This window comes from Culex pipiens, chromosome 1, assembly GCF_016801865.2.
Source record: "Culex pipiens pallens isolate TS chromosome 1, TS_CPP_V2, whole genome shotgun sequence".
NCBI classification, from domain to species: Eukaryota; Metazoa; Arthropoda; class Insecta; order Diptera; family Culicidae; genus Culex; species Culex pipiens.
Window position 1 is genome coordinate 30,506,716 of NC_068937.1, and position 23,108 is coordinate 30,529,823.

At 33.2% G+C, this 23,108-nt stretch overlaps 1 protein-coding gene across 1 annotated transcript in view; it reads right to left on the reverse strand.

Annotated features, from left to right (window-relative positions):
* The window catches only part of LOC120421212 (uncharacterized), a 140,087-nt gene that overhangs the window by 2,369 nt on the left and 114,610 nt on the right, over positions 1-23,108 (reverse strand). The window contains exons 14-15 of the mRNA XM_039584414.2: positions 19,462-20,019; positions 19,113-19,400 (exon numbers count right to left, since the gene is read on the reverse strand). Of these exons, the coding sequence (XP_039440348.1) occupies positions 19,113-19,400; positions 19,462-20,019 (846 nt within the window). The remainder of the gene's footprint in view (positions 1-19,112; positions 19,401-19,461; positions 20,020-23,108) is intronic.

The following is a 23,108-nucleotide window of genomic DNA, read 5'->3' on the forward strand; positions in this document are numbered from 1 at the left end:
CGGCCAAAATCGGTTGAGCCTGAGACAAGATATTCCAGTGACATTGATTTGGTACACATGTCTACATACAGCCAAACACACAGACATTTGCTCAGCCGGTGATTCTGAGTCGATATGTACAAATGAAGGTAGGTCTAGGAGGTCTAACTAAAAAGTTCGTTTTTCGAGTGATTTTATAGCCTTTCCTCAGTAAAGTGAGGAAGGCAAAAATCATCATCTTGATTATTCGGCGGAACATCTTTTTCACCACTACACTTGCAAGTGTAACGTCACACGTCGAAAAAAGACCTGTCACATTTTGTTGATGGGCAATGTGTGTAAACAAAGTGAAATAAATATTTTTAAGTGGTGCTGACAAGGAAATTCACAAAAAATCATCAGCAGATTGATTATTTTGGAGAAGATCGGGAGCGATTTTTTTTAGCGTGATTTGCCTCCGCTCTCTTTTGCGGGTGAAGAAAGTTCGCTGGCGAAAATGATTTTTTTGCGATTATTCCATCCCTGCTTCTGATAGTATTTGGCTTACTCTACCACCTCCTATCATTAACTTTTGCTATCTAGTTTTTTCATGTTTTTACAGTCAATTTTTCAATTTTTTGGTAGTTTTTCATATTTTCTGCTCTAGAATGGCACCATTATCATTTAAATTGTAAAAAAAATGCGTAGAAGCATTGTCTGGGACACTTAAAAAATTACTGCATACTTTGTTTTACTTAAAATAAAGGAAATGTTAGTAAAAACACAGCCAACCCCTAAAAAAAAATACATTTTTTAAAACATTGGCAAAGTCACATAAAACAAGTAAAACTTCCATCCCTCAAAAAAAAAAATCAAATTATTCGCTCTACAGCATTGCCTTGGCGTTCTCGATTGCGAGATTCCTACTCGAAACTAGGTGTTCGAAGGCTTGATTGTTGAGGCAATTGCAAACCTCTTTTTACACCTAAGCTTCCATCCACCCCGGGATTCGAACTGACGACCTTTGGATTGTTAGTCCAACTGCCTACCAGCGACTCCACCGAGGCAGGACCCAGGGAGACGACTCCTAAACCTGGACTGAGCTAACGACCTAACCTTTTTTAGGTTAGTCCGGGACCAACATTTACTTCCTTTCCGACTGAAGGCGTGATCAGACAAATCTCGTCTCGAAAAATGCCACCGGGACCGTCTGGGATCGAACCCAGGCCGACTGGGTGAGAGGCAATCACGCTTACCCCTACACCACGGTCCCGGCTTCCATCCCTAAAATACTTAAAATTTTTTAGGGGTTCTTCTTTCAAATGCTTTTAAAAGATCAAAAATTGGTTGAAAAATGGATTTTTGGCGATTTTGTTGGTTCAGTTCGATCTGATTTTTTTTGCGAAACAGTTCATAGTAATATTCCTGATGTTCAGGTTTAACTGCTCCCTATTGCTCCAGTTATATTTTTTATTAATTATTTTTGATGATCTCCAATTTTAATTTCTCAGCAAGACAAAGCTAAAGATTTAAAAATCTACTAAAAAATTTAGTTGCAGTGAGCACGTGAAAAATAAGATTTTGTTGTATTATCACAGTCCAACATTTGCTCTCAACACGCAATATTGAGGACTAAAAAGAAGATTATTATTGTAAATCATTGTACCTGACTGTTATTTTCGAGGAAAGGACGCTTAGGGAGTCCTTTCCAAACATCCGTGAACTAGAAAAAAAAATTAACTAGGTATTTATAGCCCAAGAAATACCATATATTTCAATGGAGGCGCGCGATACTTCTTGAATCTTCATCTAAAGTGAAGCTTTGCTAATGATCGTGCGCCTCCATAAAAAAATAGGTATGTACAAAAATATAAAATGGGAAAAAAACCAAAAATCCCTTGGTAAAATATTTTCCAGGTCACTATGATAGTTTTAAAGTACCGTAAACTGGGGTGACTTTGATAGCCCGGGGTGACATTGATAGAAATTTTATTTGGCCACTAATTTTGATACATCCAATGTAACAGTCACATTTTTGCATATATGTTTGATAATAAGCGATCCCTTAATGCTTACATTCTCAAAATTCTCAAAAATGTTTAGATATTAATTTGACTGGCATTTGAAAACCCTATCAAAGTCACCCCGGGCTATCAAAGTCACCCCAGTTTACGGTACCCCTTAAGTGACCTTCACACGGCAAAACTTGTTTCAATATAAATATTTAAAAAAAATGTACTCGGGTAGTTCATCGTTCATCTTCATTTATTGATATTTAAAACGTTGATTTCTTTTAACTATGTTTTAAACTTATCAGTTTTGTTAAAAACTTTAAGATAATTTGAACAATTCTTTACCAAGCTCAGTAAGATTTCATACCATTCTGTTTGCATTTAATTCGTATTTATTACTTTGCAAAACAAAAACCAATGTCACCCCGGTTTACGGTATTCTACAATCAATGAGATGAGAAAAATGTTAAAATTATATTTGACGTAAACACTTTTTTTAACGTATTATTTAATTACGTAACCTAATTTTTGATTTAAAATTACGCTTCTCTTGACGTAAATCACATTGGTACAGCGAATAATCATGCGAAACCTAAAAAACATCAACGAAACTTTATTTGATGCACATAATTGGAGCATCACATTTGTTGTAATTTTACATCAAATCAAACCCAGTTTCACGCTTTTTGACCGGGTAGGGGAGAGTGGGGGGACCTGATCCTCGCCTGTATCTCGTTAGCATGTGGGTAAAAAAATAGCTCTAGAAAGTATTGCGAAATTGACACAAATTCATTTTGGTAAACAAAGAAAAAAAATTAAAAATGTTCAGATTGAGTTACACACATTTTTCTTAAAAGTTGAATGTTTAAGTCTAAATTTGTTTGTTGCTGCAAACAAATTCATGAAAAATATGAATCATGATGAAAGGTTGTTAAAACCCAAGATTGTTAAATTTATAAAATATTTATTTAAAAAAAACATGACAACGTTATTATATATAGAAGTTAAGTTAAATTGTTTGTTGATTTTTTTTACAAATTTTCATATAATTACAGATGTCGCTAGTTTTCCAACCATTATCGATTCATTGTTTTTTTTTTACTGTTAGTCGACCACTTAGCGTTCAGATCAAATCGCAGTACTTTTGCGAACCGGATCATGCTTTTCATCCCTAAACTGCGTTCTAGCATACTTAAAAAGACAATGACTTGAATACTTATCATACTTTTGAAGAAATCCATCACTTCCTCATTACGAATTGCGCAATTTCTTCACATCTGCTCTGCTTTCTCACCAGGCCTGGAGCCGCAAACGTTTAATCCAAATCTTTTCCACTGCATCCAGCTCAGTTTTCCTTTTTTATAAAACTTATTCCATGGCTAATGAGAACTTGCACCAGCTGCACCTCCGTCCCATTACACTGGTCCGTAAAAATATTAACTTTTCTCTTCGCCTTGCCCTTAAGAATGAACTACGCAGCACTACTAATCACATTAAGAAACACCAGCACCATCCTGTACCTTACCGTTGCACCTTAACATTTCCAAAGTGGAAAAACTGCCACGTTTCTTCACTATTTTTTTTCTCTATTTTTCCTCAAAATTGCTAAAAGTAGTTATTCTTTCATTAACTTTCCCCACACTTCTCACGGTCGGATCCTTGTTTTCTTGACCCAAAACTAAACGAAAGAAAAATTGCAGCTGCAGCGAAATTTTCCCCAAAACTTGTGAGCTTTGTCCTGGCTGGCAAAAAGAAGGAAAAAGGTGCCCCCTCTGTCTAATTGTCCTCGTCGTCGTCGTCCACCGGCACGAATGCAACTGTCATTAACGCGAGGGGTCGGTTCTGCTGGACAACTGGACTGATGGCCACTGTGTGACCACTCCGCAGCAAATGGTTTGGTATAGGAAGAAAATGGGAGAAATAAGGGGGAAAGCCATTTCGCTTTTGGGTGCACAAAATAGTAGATCAATTCACTTTGGAGTGTTGAAACAATTTCCTTTCCTTTGAAAAAAATCATTTAAAAACTAGTAAAAGTCAACTAAAACTGCGATAACATGAAAATTTCAGCGATGACCTATAGATGTTTGGGTACCAACATGTTCGCAATTGACGCAACTTTTGGTACCCAAACATGTATAGGTCATCGCTAAAATTTTCATGTTATCGCAGTTTTAGTGAAAAAAATTTACCCGTTTTCGTCATTTTTCCAATTTTGCGCGCGGCGCTTCAAAAAACCCACTTTTTATGTTCAAAAAATCATATCTCCGAATCGTGTTAATGGCTATTCGCAATTTTTGGATATGTTATGTAAAACATTGCTCTTTAGCCCCGAGACCTTCAAATTAGCAAATGAAATTTTCATAGGACCTTTTCAAATATTCAGCTTTTCCGAACCTCCACATTTTTTTTAAAAGCCCGACTAATAGCCTTTCTTTTGAAACGATTGTTTCAGCCGTTCCGGCCGATCCGGAGATATGATTATTTTTTTTTGAAAATTCAATTTTTTGACCACCCTATTTCGGATAGGAGCACCCTAATCGCCAAACAAAAAAAAAACGAGTCCAATTATTTGGGCAAAATTTGGAGACTTCCTGTTTGACATGGAATGGCTGAAACATATTTTGATTTATAGTGGGGATGGTGCAAAATTTGGTTCCAAAGATAGGATTTTTTGGATTTTTTGGCAAACTATGTAAAATGCGGCTAAAACAAATTAAAAAAAAATATTTAAAGGCTGAAACAAATATAATGTACACTTTTTTGTATTTATAAAAAATAATAAAATAAAAAAAATACAAAAAAATTGATAATTTTAAATCTTTTTTCAGCGAAAAATAACTCGAATCACTATTATCAATCTAAAGTCAAAACTATATTTCAAGTAGGGTGTACAAATTATGCTAACATGTGAATACAAAGAGACGAGTTGTTCCTTTTTATTCGGAATTAAAAGGAACAACTCGTCTCTTTGTATTCACAGTAATGCATTCTGCTAAAACGCTCAACCAAACCACAATAATGCTAACATAATATAAAAAATATGAATTCATAATATGCATCAAATTAAATAATAACAAACGTAGTGTTTTTGGAACTTGAATTTTGAATTTTTGTCAAATTATTAATTCGAAAAAAAAGATATATTTTTTAAATAAAATTTAATCAAAAATTTTGTATTTTTTTCAAGCGAACGGTAGAAAAGTGGTTGATTCTACACTTAAAAAAGCGAGTTTGCGTAAACGTGAACAGAGTTTATGCCAACGGGAACCAGGAAGAAAACTGTTCACTTTTATGGTGCAATGCACTATAAAAGTTGAACAGTTTTCTTCCTGGTTCCCGGTGGTATGAACTCTGTTCACGTTTACGCGAACTCGTTTTTTTGAATGTAGGTAAGAAGCATTTATTATATTTTGCTTAAAACTAAAATGTCATGGAAATGTAGGTTTTGAAAAAATAAACATGGATTAAAAAAAACAGAACAATAAAATTTTTGATGATAAAATTATAATTCACAAACGTTTCTAATTTTTTTTTATTCAATTTTTTGATTCAGTTTCCTTTTAGCAAGGTTGTAATGACTAAAAAAAATGAAACATTTTTTTTAATATGCAGAATAATCTTCACTATAAAGCTAAAATTAAATTGCTATGTTGAAGAAATGTTAAGTGAAATTCAAAATTATGTACTTGAAAGTCATTATTTTCTGAAACTGTTCTTTTCACAATTCATACGAATTATTTAAAAAAAATAAAAGAATAGCTAAATGTTCCCAGCTAAAAAAAGAGTTCAATCCAAACATAGGTATTTGTAAAACTCCATAAGAGATAATTTTCCATAAATATTAAATTTGGTAATGTTTAAACTTAAAAGAGTTGAATGAATGATTTTTTTTTTGCGCTCTGAACATACGGAAGTAAACTTTGTTAAAACTTTTGAATTGAAAAACTTTAAATTACATTCTAAAACAAGATTTATTATTTTTATTTGTATTTCACATGCAGCCCGCGATATTACGGCAAACTACCAAAATGGCCCTCAAGATTCATCTGGCTATGCCATCAGTGGATTCTTTTTAATGATTGCATTATTTTTATATATTTTTTAACATAAGTAGATGAATTTTTGTCTACATATAGGACAAATGCAATAAATATTTTAAGTTTTTTCTCCTTTTTTAAATTTTCCCAGAAATCAGAGGAAAATAAAAAAAATTAATAATGCTTGAAACTTAAATATTCAGTGAAATAACAAGTACATTCGATTGCAAACTATGATGCATAGTACTTTGTTTAACTTTTTTTAAATTTTTTTCTTCAAAAAGTGTTGCTTAAATCTTATGCTAAATTTTGAGTATTAAGATCACAAATTGAAACGAGGCGTTAAACTTTATAAAACAAACAGTTTTTAAAAATTATTCTTCAAAATTGAAATTTATTTTTTCTGCTGTAAGATGTTAAAAACAACAAATTGATTTTCAAAAGTGAAAAAACTCAACTAAATATTTTCATGATTTATAAAAAAGAAAACAGATCTAATATTTTCAGAAATGCCAATGTCTTGAGAATGAAAAATCCAAAATGCATTTCCTTCAGAAATGTTTTTTTTAACAAAAGCTTACTTTTCCTTGGTTGAAATAAATACTTCGTGTACTCGTAATGAATACATATAGAGAAAAAAAAATGGTAATATTCATCAGGAAATGCTGACAGATTTTGTGGCAAACAAAAAATTATTAACTTTACCCCACAAAATGATGAATTTTCATCAGTTCTTGATGAATATTCATCAGGTTCACATTTTTACACATTTTTTATGTAATATTACCAAAAAAAAAGGTAATATTCAACCTTCTAAATTTTCAACATTTCAAAATTGAACTTTTTTTTTGTGAAATCTTCAACAATATTTTATTTGAAGATAACATACAAATTAAATTATGTAAATCCACACCAAGTAACAAGTTACAGTATAAATTAAGTTTTTTGCATCCTTAAAAAAAATATAAAAAAAACAGGAGGCAAAAACTGAATACAAAACATTGTTTAACGATATTTATAATCAAATGGGCCCTTAAAGATTTCAAATTTTTTCGAATTTGAGACAACGGTTCGGAAAATCATGTAAAAATGCACAGAAAAAAAAATCATGGTAATATTACATCTGGGAAGGGGTACATCTTTTATGTCAGAAAAAAGGTTTAATTTTACCTCTGGAAATGTGTAATTTTACCACTTTTCTGTTGTAATGCCACTTTTTCAGTCTAAATAGAGGTAAAATTACATCATAAAAGAGGTAATATTCAACCTTCCAAAATTAAAGCTTCCAAATTTACATTATTTTTTCTGTGTGTAGGAAACCATATTGTCATTAATTAATTGATATCATCATTATTTAACAAGTTGCAAAACTGTCGAAGGTTGAAGGTTTAGAAATTAAACATGAAGTTAGTATTTTTTTTTGCTGAAAAAAAAGTTTTTTTTTATAAACTTGCTTTTGATATCATGGTTAATATATGGTTGAATTTATTCATTTATCATATTTAAATTTAGTTTTAATCTGTATTGAAGTTATGAACATTTTTTTAAGATAGTTCAGCGCATCTTTTGTTATACCAAAAACTTTGTTTCTCAACAGAAGAATAAAATGTTTTGTTATTGTTCTAAAAAATCAAATTCCACATTTCAGTCACAAGCTCAATACTACTCCCAACGATTCGTAAATAACCTTTCGAGCTATCCTTCGGGCTTCTGTCCCGGCGACAATGGCTAATTTAATTAGAAGCACCAGAAAACAAGTCGCATTTGCCGAGAGCCGCAAGTGTGGAAAAACAATGTTTGCAATAATGGGAAAAAGCCACTTCTGACAGCGGAAGAGAGGAAAAATAAAAAGGGAAAAGAAAAACTTTCCCGCCACTGAAACACACCTTTCCGCTTTCACACTTTTCATTCGGAATATCGAAAAAGAGTTCAAGCCAGCAATAAAATCCCTAATCAAATAAAAATTCCCCCTTCAAACGAGGAGAACTAAAACCATGTTTGACACTTTTAGCAAACCACTCCGCAAATCCTTCTTCTGATGTGGTCGACATTAGTATGGTGGGGAAATCGAAGGTAAAACTTGTGAGACCATTCATAAACAGTTAGTGTTTACTGTCGCATCAATGTTTCCGCTTCGGTGGGCAGGAGTAGGGTTCGGGACAGAACTTTTCACTTCGAACTTCGGTTGAGTCTGTTTGATGGTTTTGCACTTGGCGGGAAAAAGTTGGTGGTATTGAACACTTTTGGGGAAATTATGGCTACCTGGAAGGTTGACCTAGCAATCTTGAAGTTGTGCAAAATTTATCGAGAAAAGCAATCATTGCAAAGCTAAATATTAGGCATTTTCAAAACTTCCGCCAACAATGTTCCCGTTTAAGACATAAGCTCAAACTTCTAGATTAAATGCCTCGATGGTGAAGAAAATGTAAAAGTTTTGCATCCTTCTACTTTCAAGTGGTGATACATGTTCGGATACTGATGGAATGTAAATATATGCGAAAAACTTTCCGCTCAAATAGCCGGATATTGGATCAGTTTATCAAACATGCATCGAAACAGCTCCGGAAGCAAACATTGTAGGGAAGAGTAATCGGAGGGAAACTTGTTGGAGTTAGATAAAAGTTTCTGGAGCGATCGAAAAATCATCTAAATAATTGAACATATATTATCCTAGTGAGTCCGATTCTACGGCCAGACTGCTATAAAATTATTTAAAAATCACTCGAATCATTTGTTTCTTAAATTACCGCTCTAAATATATCTCCAACAATACACATATATTCAAAATCAAATTCTGAACTAATATTTGGCCCAGTTTCTGATGCCATAGGTTGAAACTGAAAATTGTGCACAGGTGTTCCCATCTGAAACCATTTTTTTGTGTGATGGTGGGCTAGATTGCTTTTTAAATGAATTCTTAGAGTAAAATGCACTTTAAAAAAAATGATCAATTTACTCAGATGGATGAAACTACAAACAACGAAAATAAGTTGAAGAAAAAATCCATGAAATTATTTTTTGGCAAAGACATTAAAAAACCCCAAAGAATACATAACTATCATGAAACTAATTACTATAAAGACTCGATTACCTTAAGTCCTCGCAAAAATTTCACATTGGTAAATCGAATCACATTTTTTTCCTTTATTGTTTTAATTTGCATCGTTTTGCTTGAAATTGGCTGCTAATATGGCGAACTTTGAATATTCATGAAATTATTCATTTGTAGCAGGAAATAAACCACTTGAATTTGACCATTTTTGGATCGAAGAACTCGAATTTATCGTAAAAAAATGAAATTTACACGGAAATGGAATCTGCCAAAATCGCCAAATCGGCTGAGAGAGGTTTGATTTTGCTAATATTTGCAAAAAAAAGTTTCTATTCCAGCGCAATTTTTTGCTAAAACCAGCATCTGAGCAAATCAAAACCAGCAACATAGTTCTAATAGTTTGTTTTGGCTAATTACTGCCAAAAATATATAGTAATTTCTATTTCGATAGCATTATTGAAAAGTTCATTTTTTCAGCACCCATTTCAGAGCTGAAAAGTAGAACTTCTCAGCCCTTGTTTAAAAAAGTAAGCAATATTTTTCGATTTTTGATGTAGTTTCACGAAGGAATTGCAAAAATCTACATAGGAAACCCACAGCGCATTGGATGTTTGGAAAAAGTGCTCTAGAAATATTTTTGAAAATTGACTTGTTTTCGAGTCAAAATAATTATCCATACAGTCTAAATTGAACAATTCTTAAAGCAATGTTAAACTAAACTTAATTTTAAAAACTAAATTTCTTCAACTAAATAGGGGAAATCTACCCATTTTAATCCTAATAAGCGGTCGTGTTTGAATGATGCTGGATAATCTAGAGTCTCCCTTGAATTTTACTAAAACCAAGTACACCAACGAGTAGAGCAAGTTTTTGTGAACATTTATGTTTATTTTCACTTTCACTAAAAGTTATTCTATTTCTTTACCAAGCATTTAACAAAAAAAAATTCCCAAGGGTATTCTAATCGAGGCGAATGCATTGGGCCACGCCCATTTTTCTAATATCGGCTTAGTTCTTTTTTCTTCCAACACTCTGTCGAGTGTTGCCATTTGCGCTGACAGTTCAAACGAACACTCACGAAAAGTGGCATTTATAGGGAAAGTTTCCTGGCATCGCTGGCTGTGCTGCTGGTGGTGTTGACGGCCAGCCTTTGTTCTTTTTTGCCTTCGTCTCTCGCTCGGTTTTCTTCAGCCTTCGTTTGGAATGCAAAGTGAAAATTGAAACGTCAAACGACTTGGCGCGTTTGTTTTTTTGATGGCGCTTGCTAATTTATTACATTTTTCGAGATTATTCTTCAAGTGAGTGCCTTACTAATGATCAAAAGAACATGTTGCCGGTAGTTGGAAGCAATTTCATATCTTAAGCGCCGTGAAAAAGTAAGCTAAAGTGAAAAGTTATTTTTGGCGATATTCATTAAGCGTTTGAGGGATTCTCGTGTGTGTCACTGTGTGTGCCAACAAAATGATGAGAAGTGGTCTCGCAAAATACAAATTATGATCAAAAGTGCATTAAATGTGATCTTTTTGGCCAGTAAGTGGCATACATTTGCGTGCTTACTCGAGGCGGTGCTGTTGCTGGTAAGTTTATAGCCCAAATAGTATTTTTGGAGCTTTAATCGAGCATCAAACTCTCCATATGACGAAGATAGGTGTTTGATTGGAAAGGGTAGATTTCCCCTAGTTCAATTCGTATACTAAGGACTAATATAAACTAAATGTCAGTAAATTTATTTTTTGCACACAATAGTTTCATATACCGTCATCGATGACGGTAGCAAAATTAATTGAAAAATTGAACGTAAACAGCAAAAAACAAAATCAGCCTTGAGTAATTCTCATTGATTCTTCTATACAAGTCTCTATCCAATTTTTGGCACTGCTCATTCAAAAGTGCCATGAAAATAAACGAGAAATCCTTATCTTGACAAGGGGTTTCCTGATCGATTTGGTGTTCCTGGCAAAGTTGTAGGTTAAGCAGGTATTCGACTTTGACAAACAAACAAACAAACTCGCACATTTTGACAGTTTGGCAGTTTGCCTGTAAATGTTTGCAGACACGTTTGGCAAACTGTCAAACACGAAAAAGTGCGAGTTTGTTTTTTGTTTGTTTGCCACAGTCTAATATCTGCTTTATAATTAAAACTTTCAGAAAAAAATAAAGGCACTAAAAAATTGTATTTAATACTTTAACAAAAGAATTTTTTTATCATATTTTTAATTGGTTTTGTGGACCAAAAGTGCCGGGCGTCTTTGTTTTGGCCAAGCTGTACATTTTTTGATTCCAGGGATTTTGAAGAAAAAAAGAACATTTGGAAAGTTCAAAACACCATTTGTAAATGTAAAATTAAATGCAATCTAGTGATTCTTTCCGAAATTGGTCGACAAAGTGTTTTTTTTTTGTAATTTATAAAAAAATCCCAATTTTTTAATGAACATTTGCAGAGATAAATTTCCCACAATCCATATTTTTTTTTAAGGACAAAGCCCTGCAACTTTTGAGCCATAGAAAAGTACGGACCAAAATTTTGCCGGCGAGCTATGATAAAAAAAAGTTTTCTATAGGAAAAAAATAATTTTAGTTATTTTTTAAACTCTGTGTTAATGTTTTAACATTCTTAATCGTTATTTACTTTTCAGGAATTTTGATAAAGTGCTCCTTGTTCAAAATAAAACTTGATTGTAATTATAAAAAATCATAATTTCAAATTGATCAAACATTTTCGTTTTTGTCCATACAAAAAGGATATATGAAAATTCAAAAATCTGTATCATTTAAAGGGATTTTTTGATCGATCATGGTGATTTTAAATTTCACTTTTTGTCACTAAAACTTGATTTGGTCAAGTTAAAGCCATTTGAAAATAGTCGCAGTTATTCCTTTTTTTCAAAATTAGTGTCCATATGTTTGCCCATGTTCAATGAAACTCTCAATTACCTAAAATTGTGGCGTGTTACTTACCTGTAGACAGAAATCTTTATTTTAACCCTTTTCAAACGTTGACGTTGAACGTTGAATTTGGGAATATTTTTTTATTGGGCAGCACTGAGAAAATCTCATTTTCCTGTTTTTGAAAGTTCAAAAAAGCAAAATATCGAGAATTTTCTCAGCTCTTAAATTTTTTTTTCAAATGTGGGCAAACATGGGCATTAATTCAATCAAAATAATAACTGCGGAAATTTAAAAAAAAATCCTATAAATGGCTTTAACTTGAAAACGGTACACTTTATTAAGTTTCAGTGCAGTACCGTAAACTGGGGTGAGATTGATAGCCCGGGGTGACATTGATAGAAATTTGATTTGGCCACTAATTTTGATACATCCAATGTAACAGTCACATTTTTGCATATATGTTCGATAATAAGCTATCCCTTAATGCTTACATACTCAAAATTCTCAAAAATGTTTAGATATTAATTTGGCGGGCATTTGAAAAACCTATCAAAGTCACCCCAGTTTACGGTACTTTTTGATTGCAAATTCGATTTTACATCGAAAAATGATGTAGAAAAAAAATTGCGAGCAATATTTCGATATTTAAAAAAAATCAGTGTTCATAACTCAGTCAAAGACTTTTTGCCATTCTGTAAATTTCTAAAAGTTGGCATTTGATGTCCCCTAAAACATATAAAAAATTGTGTTTTTTTGCAAAAAATCATAGTAATATTACATCTGGAAAGGGGTACATCTTTTATGTCAGAAAAAAAATGTAATTTTACCCCTGAAAATGTGTAATTTTATCACTTTTCTGTTGTAATGTCGCTTTATCAGTCTAAATTGAGGTAAAATTACATCATAAAAGAGGTCTTATTCAACGTTCCAAAATTACACCTTCCAAATTTACACATCTTTACTGTGTATTTCTGAACTACACAGTAAATAATTGTGTCAATTTGGAAGGTGTAATTGTGGAAGGTTGAATATTGAATATTACTCGGGTGAGTTTTCAAAAAGCCGTAAGAGTCACCGTGACCTCCAGCACTATTTTTAATTTTTCTCCAAATTGAAACAATATTTCATTTGTTTCAAATTTTGAGCACTTGAAGGACGTAAAGATGAACAATCTCAAGCATTTTTGAAATTGGTCTTTCGTAAGTAGGTCGAGTACCGATGCAAAAAGGGCTAAGTTTGTCAATGGCTCTTACGTCCTTTTGAAAACTTATCCGAGATTACCTCTTTTATGATGTAATTTTACCTCAATTCAGACTGAAAAAGTGACATTGGTAAAATTACACATTTTCAGAGGTAAAACTACAATTATTTTCTGACATAAAAGTTGTACCCCTTTCCAGATGTAATATTATATTTTTTTTACTGTGTACGCTAAAGCGATTTAGAATGTTTAAATGATGACGGTGATAAAATATTGAGAAAATGCATTCGGTAATTTTTAATTCAATTATCATTCAATTTTGACTAATGGAGTCGTTGAACCTAAATATGATGTTAAAAATAAAAATAAAATAAAAAAAACTAAACAGTGATTTTAATTCGATTATACGAAGTCTCATACAAACCAAAAAAAGACGCATTTTATATAAAAACTTCATTTCTAATATGACTAAGCTCCCTTCAAAGTTGTCAGAGAGTACTTGGCTGCTCCCATATGAGTATGTATCATTCTTCAAACGCTATTTTTTCTCCTCCATCTGAAACAAAACTTTTTCTCGCACACGATATCCACCAAAAACTTGAAGAAAATCTGCTTACAGAAACTGGATAAAGTAATAAGCGACCACAAAACGCAAGAGTGAGTGAGTGGCAATCCTTGCCTGAAACCCGCGCGGCGCAGCACATGCAATAATACTTTGCAAAACTGGTAGTGGTAGTTTGCTAAAAGATGGGATGGTGCTTATCTTGATGGTTGCGCGAAAGTTTTCCATAATCCAGCAAGAGGGAAAAAAAAGTGAGGAGAGGGGGAAAAAAGAAGAATTTGCAAACACATTTGGCAGTTTTGCGGAGCAAGGAAAACGCAAATCGATGAGAAGCTAAAAACACAAACACTGAAAAGTAAAGAAATAAGAGGGCTGTGAGAGGTGAACTACAACAAAATAAATGAAACAAAAAAACACACACAAATTACTTCTCGATGCAGGAAGGAAAAGTTCCAACTTTAATTAATAATAAAGTTTCGTCGACACCGGCTTACGCTGCTGCTGCTGCTACTTCTAACTAAACTCTGTTGGTTTGCACAAAAGCTACTAACTTTCGTTCGTTGGCTAGCTTTTGACTCGCTCGCGGCGAAATTACACTGTACAATGGATCTATCTTTTCTCAAAACTATCAGAACTAATTTTTCGCCCGCGTGAACAAACGAAACGGTTTTGCAACTTTGCAAACCTGGCGATAGCAAAAAAAAGGTGGGCAGGGAAGACGGAAGGAAAAGTTAAACTAAACATTCTCAAAGCTAACGAAGTTAAACTATTTTTTGCTCCTCTCTTAAACTTAAATGGGTAAGGCTTTAAATCTAGCGCAGTAGAAATGGAGGGGGATGAACTTAACCTTAAACTAGATTCGTACAGGAAAAAGAAGCACAGGAAAAAGAACAGCCAAAATCACACGCACTAATACCTTAAACAGCTAATATTACACAGGTCAATTCTAGACTTAATCGTCTGGACGGAATGAGCGAATGATTGGGTTTTGTTTTAGAATTATTGGTTGCGTACTGAATAGCGATATTTTTTTCAAATTGATTCATATAATTTCAAAGTTTACGTCAAAAATTCAATGAACTACAACTTTAAATCTCACTTCAATGCCAAAAAAAAAACACATAAAACGAAGCAAATAGGTAAAAAAGTATCAAGATCGTTTAAAATTGACAAAACAAAAAAAAAACAATTCCTTAAAATGAAAGTTTTGATACAAAAAATCTTAAAACGAGCGTTAATAATGGTTGCATTTTTTCTAAATACAAGATTTAGAAAGTTTTCACGTTACTTTTTTTTAATTAGCACATTTTTCAGAACATCTATCATTGTAGAAATAGAGTTCCCAAAATAGACCATTTTCGTTCCAATTTCATCAAGATAAAAAAAAATCAAAATCCAAAAGTAACATTGAGCTATCTTAACATTACATATTTAATGGCAGTGTTGCCAAATCCTCAAACATTTCGGTTCAAATGATTCATCTTTCAAGTACCTTTTCAACAACGTAAAAACAGTATTTTCCACTAGATTACGATATCCGACCATATTTTTGCTAACACTTTTAGCTGTAAAATTTAACAGGGTTCCCAAAATTCTAAAAATAATTGATTTTCCGAAAAAAATCAATAAATATTTCGTTCTGAAATTTTTTTTTCACAAAAAACCATTTATTAGATAAAAAATGTATTAAAATTACTTTTAAGCTCTCACCGTATGAAACAGGGTTGCCAGATTTTCAAAATGGAAAATTTAGTTTTTTTTAATCAAAAAATAGTATCGACAATGTTTAAGGCACGTAAATTTAACAGTTTTTCAACTTGCAGTTTTTTTTTCCCCGAAATCCAAGTCCATTTAACAATACAAAATAAAATTAAAAAAAAAAACTTCTATAACAATAACAAAATATGTCCTTTGGATGCTATTTTTAATTTTTTTTATCTGAAAATTTGAAAAAAAAAATCAGATTTATAATCTTGAATGTATAAATTTAAAAGATTCGTAAATTGAAATTTAGAATCATGCAGTAAACAATCATAAAAGTACAACTTCCAAAAATAATCAATGAAAATTTTACAATTGTGATGTTTTTTTAAATTAGTGAATAATCAAGGAATTATGGAGGTTTAAAGAAGCTTTTATTACAAAATGATTATTTTGAAATATATTTTCGTAATTGTGAAAAAGATATTTTTTCAATTCCTGCAAAATAAATGGAATATTTGGATTCCAAAATATCAAAATATTGGAACGATCCAAAATCTCTAAAAAATCTTTAAATTAAATAAACAAAACAAAATTTGTTAGAAAGAAGTTTTGACTTTTTTTCGTAAATTAATCGCAAAATTATTTTTTATTTTTTTGTTTGTTTGGTTTATTCAATAATGTTTCATAATCCGGTAAAAATAAAAAAAAATAAATAAAAAAAAATCAACTGATCCGTTCAAAAATCATAACATTCAAACATAGAAATTGAGTCCAAATGTAGAGTATTTTTTAAAAAGGTTCAATGAACAAAATTGTCAAATTTTGCTTTTTGGGTGTTTTTGAAACCGAAACCCAAAAAGAAAAAAAAATGTTTATTGAATCTTTAAAAACAAAATTTCAGAAATGTCCTATCATGTACAAACAAAAAATTAAATATAACAGACTTTTGATTTCAAAATCGCAAATATCCGACACAAACTATTTTGACAAAAAAAAAATACAAAATTTTAAAATGTTAGACAATGGACTATTCTTCACAACACCATAAAATCCATTTCTGAACTAAAAAGTTTTTGAGATCCTTTTAGAGCAGTGTTTCTCAACCTTTTTCGTTCCATTCCCCCCTTGACTATTTTTCAAGAGCCTCATTCCTCCCTCCCCCACTGATGTTGAACTTGTGGTATCAATGCATGAATATCAAAATTTGATGAAACAAAAATGCATGAATATCAAAATTTGATAAACAAATCATGTAATACATGAGAAATTTTCTAAAGTATTACATAATTTCATACACAAATGAATTATTTATTTTGAGTAACCTTTTTGTTGCACTGATAATGTTTAATGCCATGAAAATTTAACAAAAAGAGACATTCCAGTTCAAAGCATGCTGAAACAATTATTTCTTTTAACTTTTGATATTCAATACAGTATTCAGCAAAACCTCACAAAAATTCTCAATGTTCAATTTAATAAGAAACAAAACATTTTCTTTTGAAAAAACTTTTTCAAAAACCCAAACAACATCTGGTGTTCTTTTTGGAATTAAAAATATCGAGAATTATTTAAAGCAAATCTGTTTTAATATTTCAAAAACCACTCATGCATTAAACCATTTTATAACTTTCGCTTGAAAAAATAAAATTTATACATCAATTTAGGAAAAATGCTGTAAACTCAAGTAAAACTTCTTAGAAACCGTGAAAAATATACAAAAAATATTTGAATAACGTTGAAATTTATTTGTGAACATGTAATTTGCAAAAACAGCATCAGATAAGACTTTTTTTGCATACATGTTTAAATAAATTCGATTAATGATACATCCTCATTCCCCCCCCAAAATGGTCAAATTCCTCCCCCAGGGGGGAATTCCTCACCGGTTGAGAAACACTGTTTTAGAGTAACAAAATCGGCTAAATACAGATCAAATACAGACTTTTTCCGAGGAAATACAGACCTATTCAACATAGTTGGCAACACTGGCCCTATGTTAAATTGGATAAATTAATACTATCTACCATCATCAGGGGTTACGTTGGGTCTGGGGGTGTGATTGAGTCATAGAAAAATGCTGAACCGTAAACTGGTGTCAATCGGGACACATGGGGCGAATAGGGACAGTGGTTTAAACCATGTAGGAGCACAATATTTTGATTTTTCTGGTTGGTGTCGGTTAAAACAGACTCAGGCCAACAAAATGTGTACATCCATTTCCAAATTTAAAAGCTTTAAGTGCTCTAAAAACTGCTGTCCCTATTCAGACTGTAGTCCCGATTCACCCCAGATTACGGAAATTAATATGTTCCCAATTTCACCCCTGATGACGGTAATAAAAGACACGGTTGAGACAAAATTGTGATTTTTTTAAATAAATTTTCATACAGAATATCTAAACAAACCAAAAAGAGATTCAAATGAACCAACTGTGGCCTAGGGTGGCTAGAAAAAATGTTCTTTTTTAAAATCTTAAATGTAAGTAACTGTGCCAATTTTGAGACATAGTTTGGGTCGCTATTGATCGTTGAAGTTTGTAGGCGAATGTTCGCAAAAATCTAGGGGGGGGTGATTGCGAAACATTTCAAAATTCCTCAACAAGATTGCGTTAAATGTGTCGGATCAAGATCAATTCAAGTGTGAGATTCCTATGTAACATTGTATAACGCACAACTTTGTCGAACACCGCAAAACGGTCCGAGTTAATCCTGAAGTTTTTGTATGAAAAGATTTTTTTTCACCGACTTTAACGATCTCTGAATAGCGAACTTTAAATTTTAACCGATTTGGCTCAAAATTGACACAGTAACTTATTTTTACCTATGCAATCGAGTCAGAAGGTACGTCGACACCAAATGTTTTCAAAAAATCTATTTTTATTATTTTTTTTTCACGTATAAAATGTTATCACAGACAAACGGACGAAAATCATTGCGCAACTTTATCAGAAAACACCCATCTCTTCTCACTAGAGCCATCTGGTTGTGAACGCACGATTCACATCAAAATGTGTCAAATGCGTGTTTATGTGCTGGGGTGAATTCAAAATGGCCGTGGTGAGTTTCTGATCATTCAAATTGACCGTTAAATGACTGATTGATTTATGATTGATTTTGATTTTGAATTATGACTGTTTGTCTGTGGTGCAGTGTTGCTCAGAAGAATAATTTTTATCTATGATTGAAATGTTATCAGCAATCTAAGCTCAATTTAAGGACCAAATAATTTCCTAATTAAATGGAAGTGCGATAGTCCAGTTTGGTAGAAAATGCGACAAAAAACACTTGTTGTCAAAAGTGAGAGAGAAAAGTGGGGGCAAAATCCATGTCACAGTGCAAGGATCAATAAGTTTTTCGAATTTATCTCCAGCGATATTCAAAATATTGAATCTGGAAGATCTGTAGGATATTTTCTTCATGCTTGACAGCAACCGGCCATAATATTTTCTGTATTTTTTTACATTTTGACAACTTTCATTATCAGTACGCAACCACTTTTTATTCAAAACAACTCCCAACCCTCAGCTCATCCCGTCCAATCGTTCATAACCATCAGAAAAGAAACACAAAAGAAAAGATTAAAACTGGCTCTTTGTCTCTCTCTCATTCTCTAACTCGCGCTCACATGCAAAACAAAAACACAGAAACAAAACACAACACAACAGAAATTTCCATCTGTCAACAAGTCAGACGACTACCTAGATAAACACCTGCCCCTCATCGGACGCGTTCGACAGCGAGAGCTGCACCTTGCCGGCCGGATGGGCCGCAATCGTGCGTAGGCAGTCCTTGGCGGGCGTCACCGGGAAGCGAACGGGGCCGTTGTACCGGCGGGACGACGCACCCATCATCAGCGTCGTCGCCATCGATTTGGGCGGCGGCAGCGACTTGGGCTGCGTCCGGTTGCTGCCGTACGAGAGGGTCGAGGAGGAACCGGCCGAGCCGGTGGGGCTGACCGAGGTTGGCTTGCTGTACGCTTGGAGAATCTGTGGAGGTTTGAGGTTAGAATTTTGACGTTTGAGAAGTATTTTTTTAGGTTATGTTTACCTTTGGCAGATCGGGCATGCTCTTCGACGGGCTGAGCGTTCCTTGCACAGGGAGTTCGTTCGCCCGATTCCGCGTCCGGAGGATGTCCGCCACGTTTTTGGTGTACCGCTGCTGCTGGTTGGCGACCTTCCGGTCGTCCTGGACCGGAGCCTGGTTCTGCTGCTGGTAGTACGACCGAATAGCCTCGAAGTGGTTCCCGATGTCGTCGTACGGTTTTGCCAGTGAGCTTTTTCGCGCTGGCTGCGGCTGCGGTGGCTGCGTCTGACCGTTCTTTATGTACAAACTGTTGGATTTGGCGACGGAAGCGGTGGCCATGCGAACCGCGTCCAGCTTTGAGGGGTAGAGATCGTCCGGAAGGGGTGGAAAGTGGTTCAAGCTGTTCATCGACTGGTGGATCGACGAGTGCTGCTGGTTGATGTTGAGGGTGCTGGAGCTGAGGGCGGGACGAACGTAGACCTGGGAGAGAACCAGCTCGACCGTTCGTCCGGTGTTCTGGAGCACGGTGAGGGACTCGGTGTAGGCGAGGTTCAGCAAGGAGCGACCGTCGACGGCGATGATCTGCGAAGAAGGTTGAAAATTGTTTATTTTTGTCTTGATTTCAATACTTATCTTCAAGGAAAGAAATATCACTAAAAAATCAGTGATGGAATTCAAGCAAGAAGAAGAAAAGCTTTGCCCGTTCGCGAGCAAGGGAGAGAACTTATAGTCCTTTCCTCTCCCCGCTCGCGCTCGCCTTTTCGCTCTCTTTCTAGTCGCGAGCGCTCGCGAACGCCTCGTGCAAAAACTCGTTTTACTTCTCGCTTGCGAGCGCTACCAAAAGCGGAGGAGAGCACGGGGAGAACTTGTGGGAGAAAAAGTTTCTCGCGAAATCGTGAGAATTCCAACACTGCAAAAATGTTGTCAGTAACATAAACTGTATGCAAGCACACTATGAAACAATTTAAAAGTTCAATGATTATATTCCGTTTAAATTTTTTTTCTATGACAAAACATAGTTGAGCAATTCTCTGAGATTTCGGTCATTGGATTTTTTTTTTGTATTTTTTAATCCGTCTGGAACTTTTTTGGTGCTTTCGGTATGCCCGAAGAATTGCACCATTTTGCATCATTAGTTTGTCCATATAATTTTCCATACAAATTTGGCAGCTGTCCGTGTCCATACAAAAATGATGTATGAAAATTCAAAAATCTGTATTTTTTGAAGGAATTTTTTGATCGATTTGGTGCCTTCGGCAAAGTTGTAGGTATGGATAAGGACTACACTGATAATACATGATGATACACGGTAAAAGAATTTGTGGTTTTTTTATTTCACTTTTTGTCAAATCTTAATTGGAAAAAAACACAATTTCATTTTTTTTATATTTTCTGATGTGTTTTAAGGGACATGCCAACTTTCTAGAAATTTCCAGAATGTGCAAACAATTTTTAACTGAGTTATGATTTTTTTTAATCAATACTGATTTCTTTCAAAAATTGAAATATTGGTCGCAAAAAAAAATTAACCTGATTTTTCGATGTAAAATGAAATTTGCAATCAAAAAGTACTGCGGTAAAATTTTGATAAAGTGCACCGTTTTCAAGTTATTGCCATTTTAAGGTATATTTTTGAAAATAGTCACAGTTATTCATTTTTTAATATTAGCCAAATTATTTTTGAGCAACTGGGGCGTAATATTAAATGTTTGGCCCTTTTAAAATGTCAGTCTTGATTTAAAAAAAAAATAATATATTGTTTTCGAAAAGAACGGAAAATTTCACAAATGTTTCATGTTTGATGTCAGGTTCAAAGGAACATATCATCAAACAAAATTTTAAAAATCAATTTCAGATGCAAAATCCAATAAAGGATAGAAAATTTCCTGCAATTTTTTACTTTTTAAGTTTAATCAATTGCAGCTCTTAAAGTTAGTTTTTTTATTTTGTTTTCTCAAATAGCCTTTAGAAAACTGGAGCGTTTGGTACGGTATGTCCACGCATCCTTCCTCCCCTGTAGATTCTGTGAAATGTGATCCCTTTTCAGAATCCTCTCTGCGGCAAACACAACGCAGTAGGGCTGGCCGCTTTGATTTTTGCAATACATTTTTGGGTGTTCTCGGAAGTGCTGCAATTATTAATAATGACAAGAAAAGTGCTTGGGGCGTTATCTAATCACAAGACTTTCCTGCATGCTTAAATCGGACTGGCTGCGTTTGCGTTAGATTAGATTTAAAATTAAATTAGATTTTTTTCTCAAATAGCCTTCATTTTACATCTTGCGTTTTCTCGAAAACTGTTGGCTCAATTTTCAATCTTAAAAATAAACGTGTTTGAACATTTTTGTTATTTAAGACCATTTGCATTGACCTTAAATAACAATTTTTTTTCATATTTCAAAGTTTTTGGAATAACAAGTCATAGTCTCAACATTTTGATGCAAAAAGTGTTTTAAAATGCATAGTACACTAGTTAAATTGTTTCGATTTGATTGAAATGATTCTAAACGCAGGGGAATGTATTTAAAATTGATTTCTTACACTTTTTTTTTGAAAAAAAAATGTTTTTTTTTGCCCCGTGATTTTTCGGGCCAACTTTGAAGGGGGAGGGAGGGGGAGGTGTTAAGAATCAATCAATACGGGCATTTCGGGCATTTTGAAATGTTAGGCTTGATTTTTCATTTCGACATTAAAAAAATTAGATAATTACTCTATTGAAAGTTCTATTTCTTTTCAACTTGATCCATATTCGAAATTCAATATTTGTAATTTTTTTTGTATTTTTAGCTTAGTAAGTTTTTGAAATATTTTAAGTTTAAATATTGCATAACAATGCAGCATAAATTATTATGAATATTTAAAGTACTAAAAGAATTTAAATATTTAATTTCAAAGAATTGATATCAATCATATTATTTGAGGTAGTGAAAGTATTGAAAGTTTTTAAAGCATTTTTTTCATGTTTTAAATATTATTTAGTAGGTTGTTGTTTTATTAGTTTATTGTGTAGTTTGTTGTTTTATTAGTTACGATTGCCAGTGCATCAGGTCATGGTTTGGATTGGATATTAAAAGAAATTTACAGAATTCGACTTTCTTAACTTCTTCTCGTAATCAATCTCCAATGTCTCTTAAACAATTTTATAGCAACTATTCTGAACTATTCAAGAGAATTTGTTTTTTAGAAATGGTCACTCGTGGTCACTTTTTTTAATAATCGAAAAACTGCAAATATTTCGATAAAATCAAACTTTCGGTGACTATATCTTGAAAACGGAGCCCTTTATAAAAGAATCTGTAAAGTACTTTTCGGTTTCAAATTAAATTTTAAATTAAAAAATTAGGTCAAATTTTGTTTTGATTTTAGAAAATTTCGATTTTTTTCAAAAATCACTATTTTTCAAAAAATCATAACCAGGCGGCAGATTTTTTGACCATATCAAAAAATCTCGAAAATAAAAAAGAACGTATTTTGCGAAATTGAGTTTTTGTGAAAAAGAAGTAAATTACAAAATCAGCTACATTTTTTACCGTGTACCTATTTTTTTCTCAATAGTTCTTAAAAATACCTACAACTTTGCCGGAGACTCCAAATTGATCAGAAAATTCACCTAAAAGTTTCAAATATTTTAATATTTACGTACCACTTTTTGTATGGACAGCTGCCAAAAAT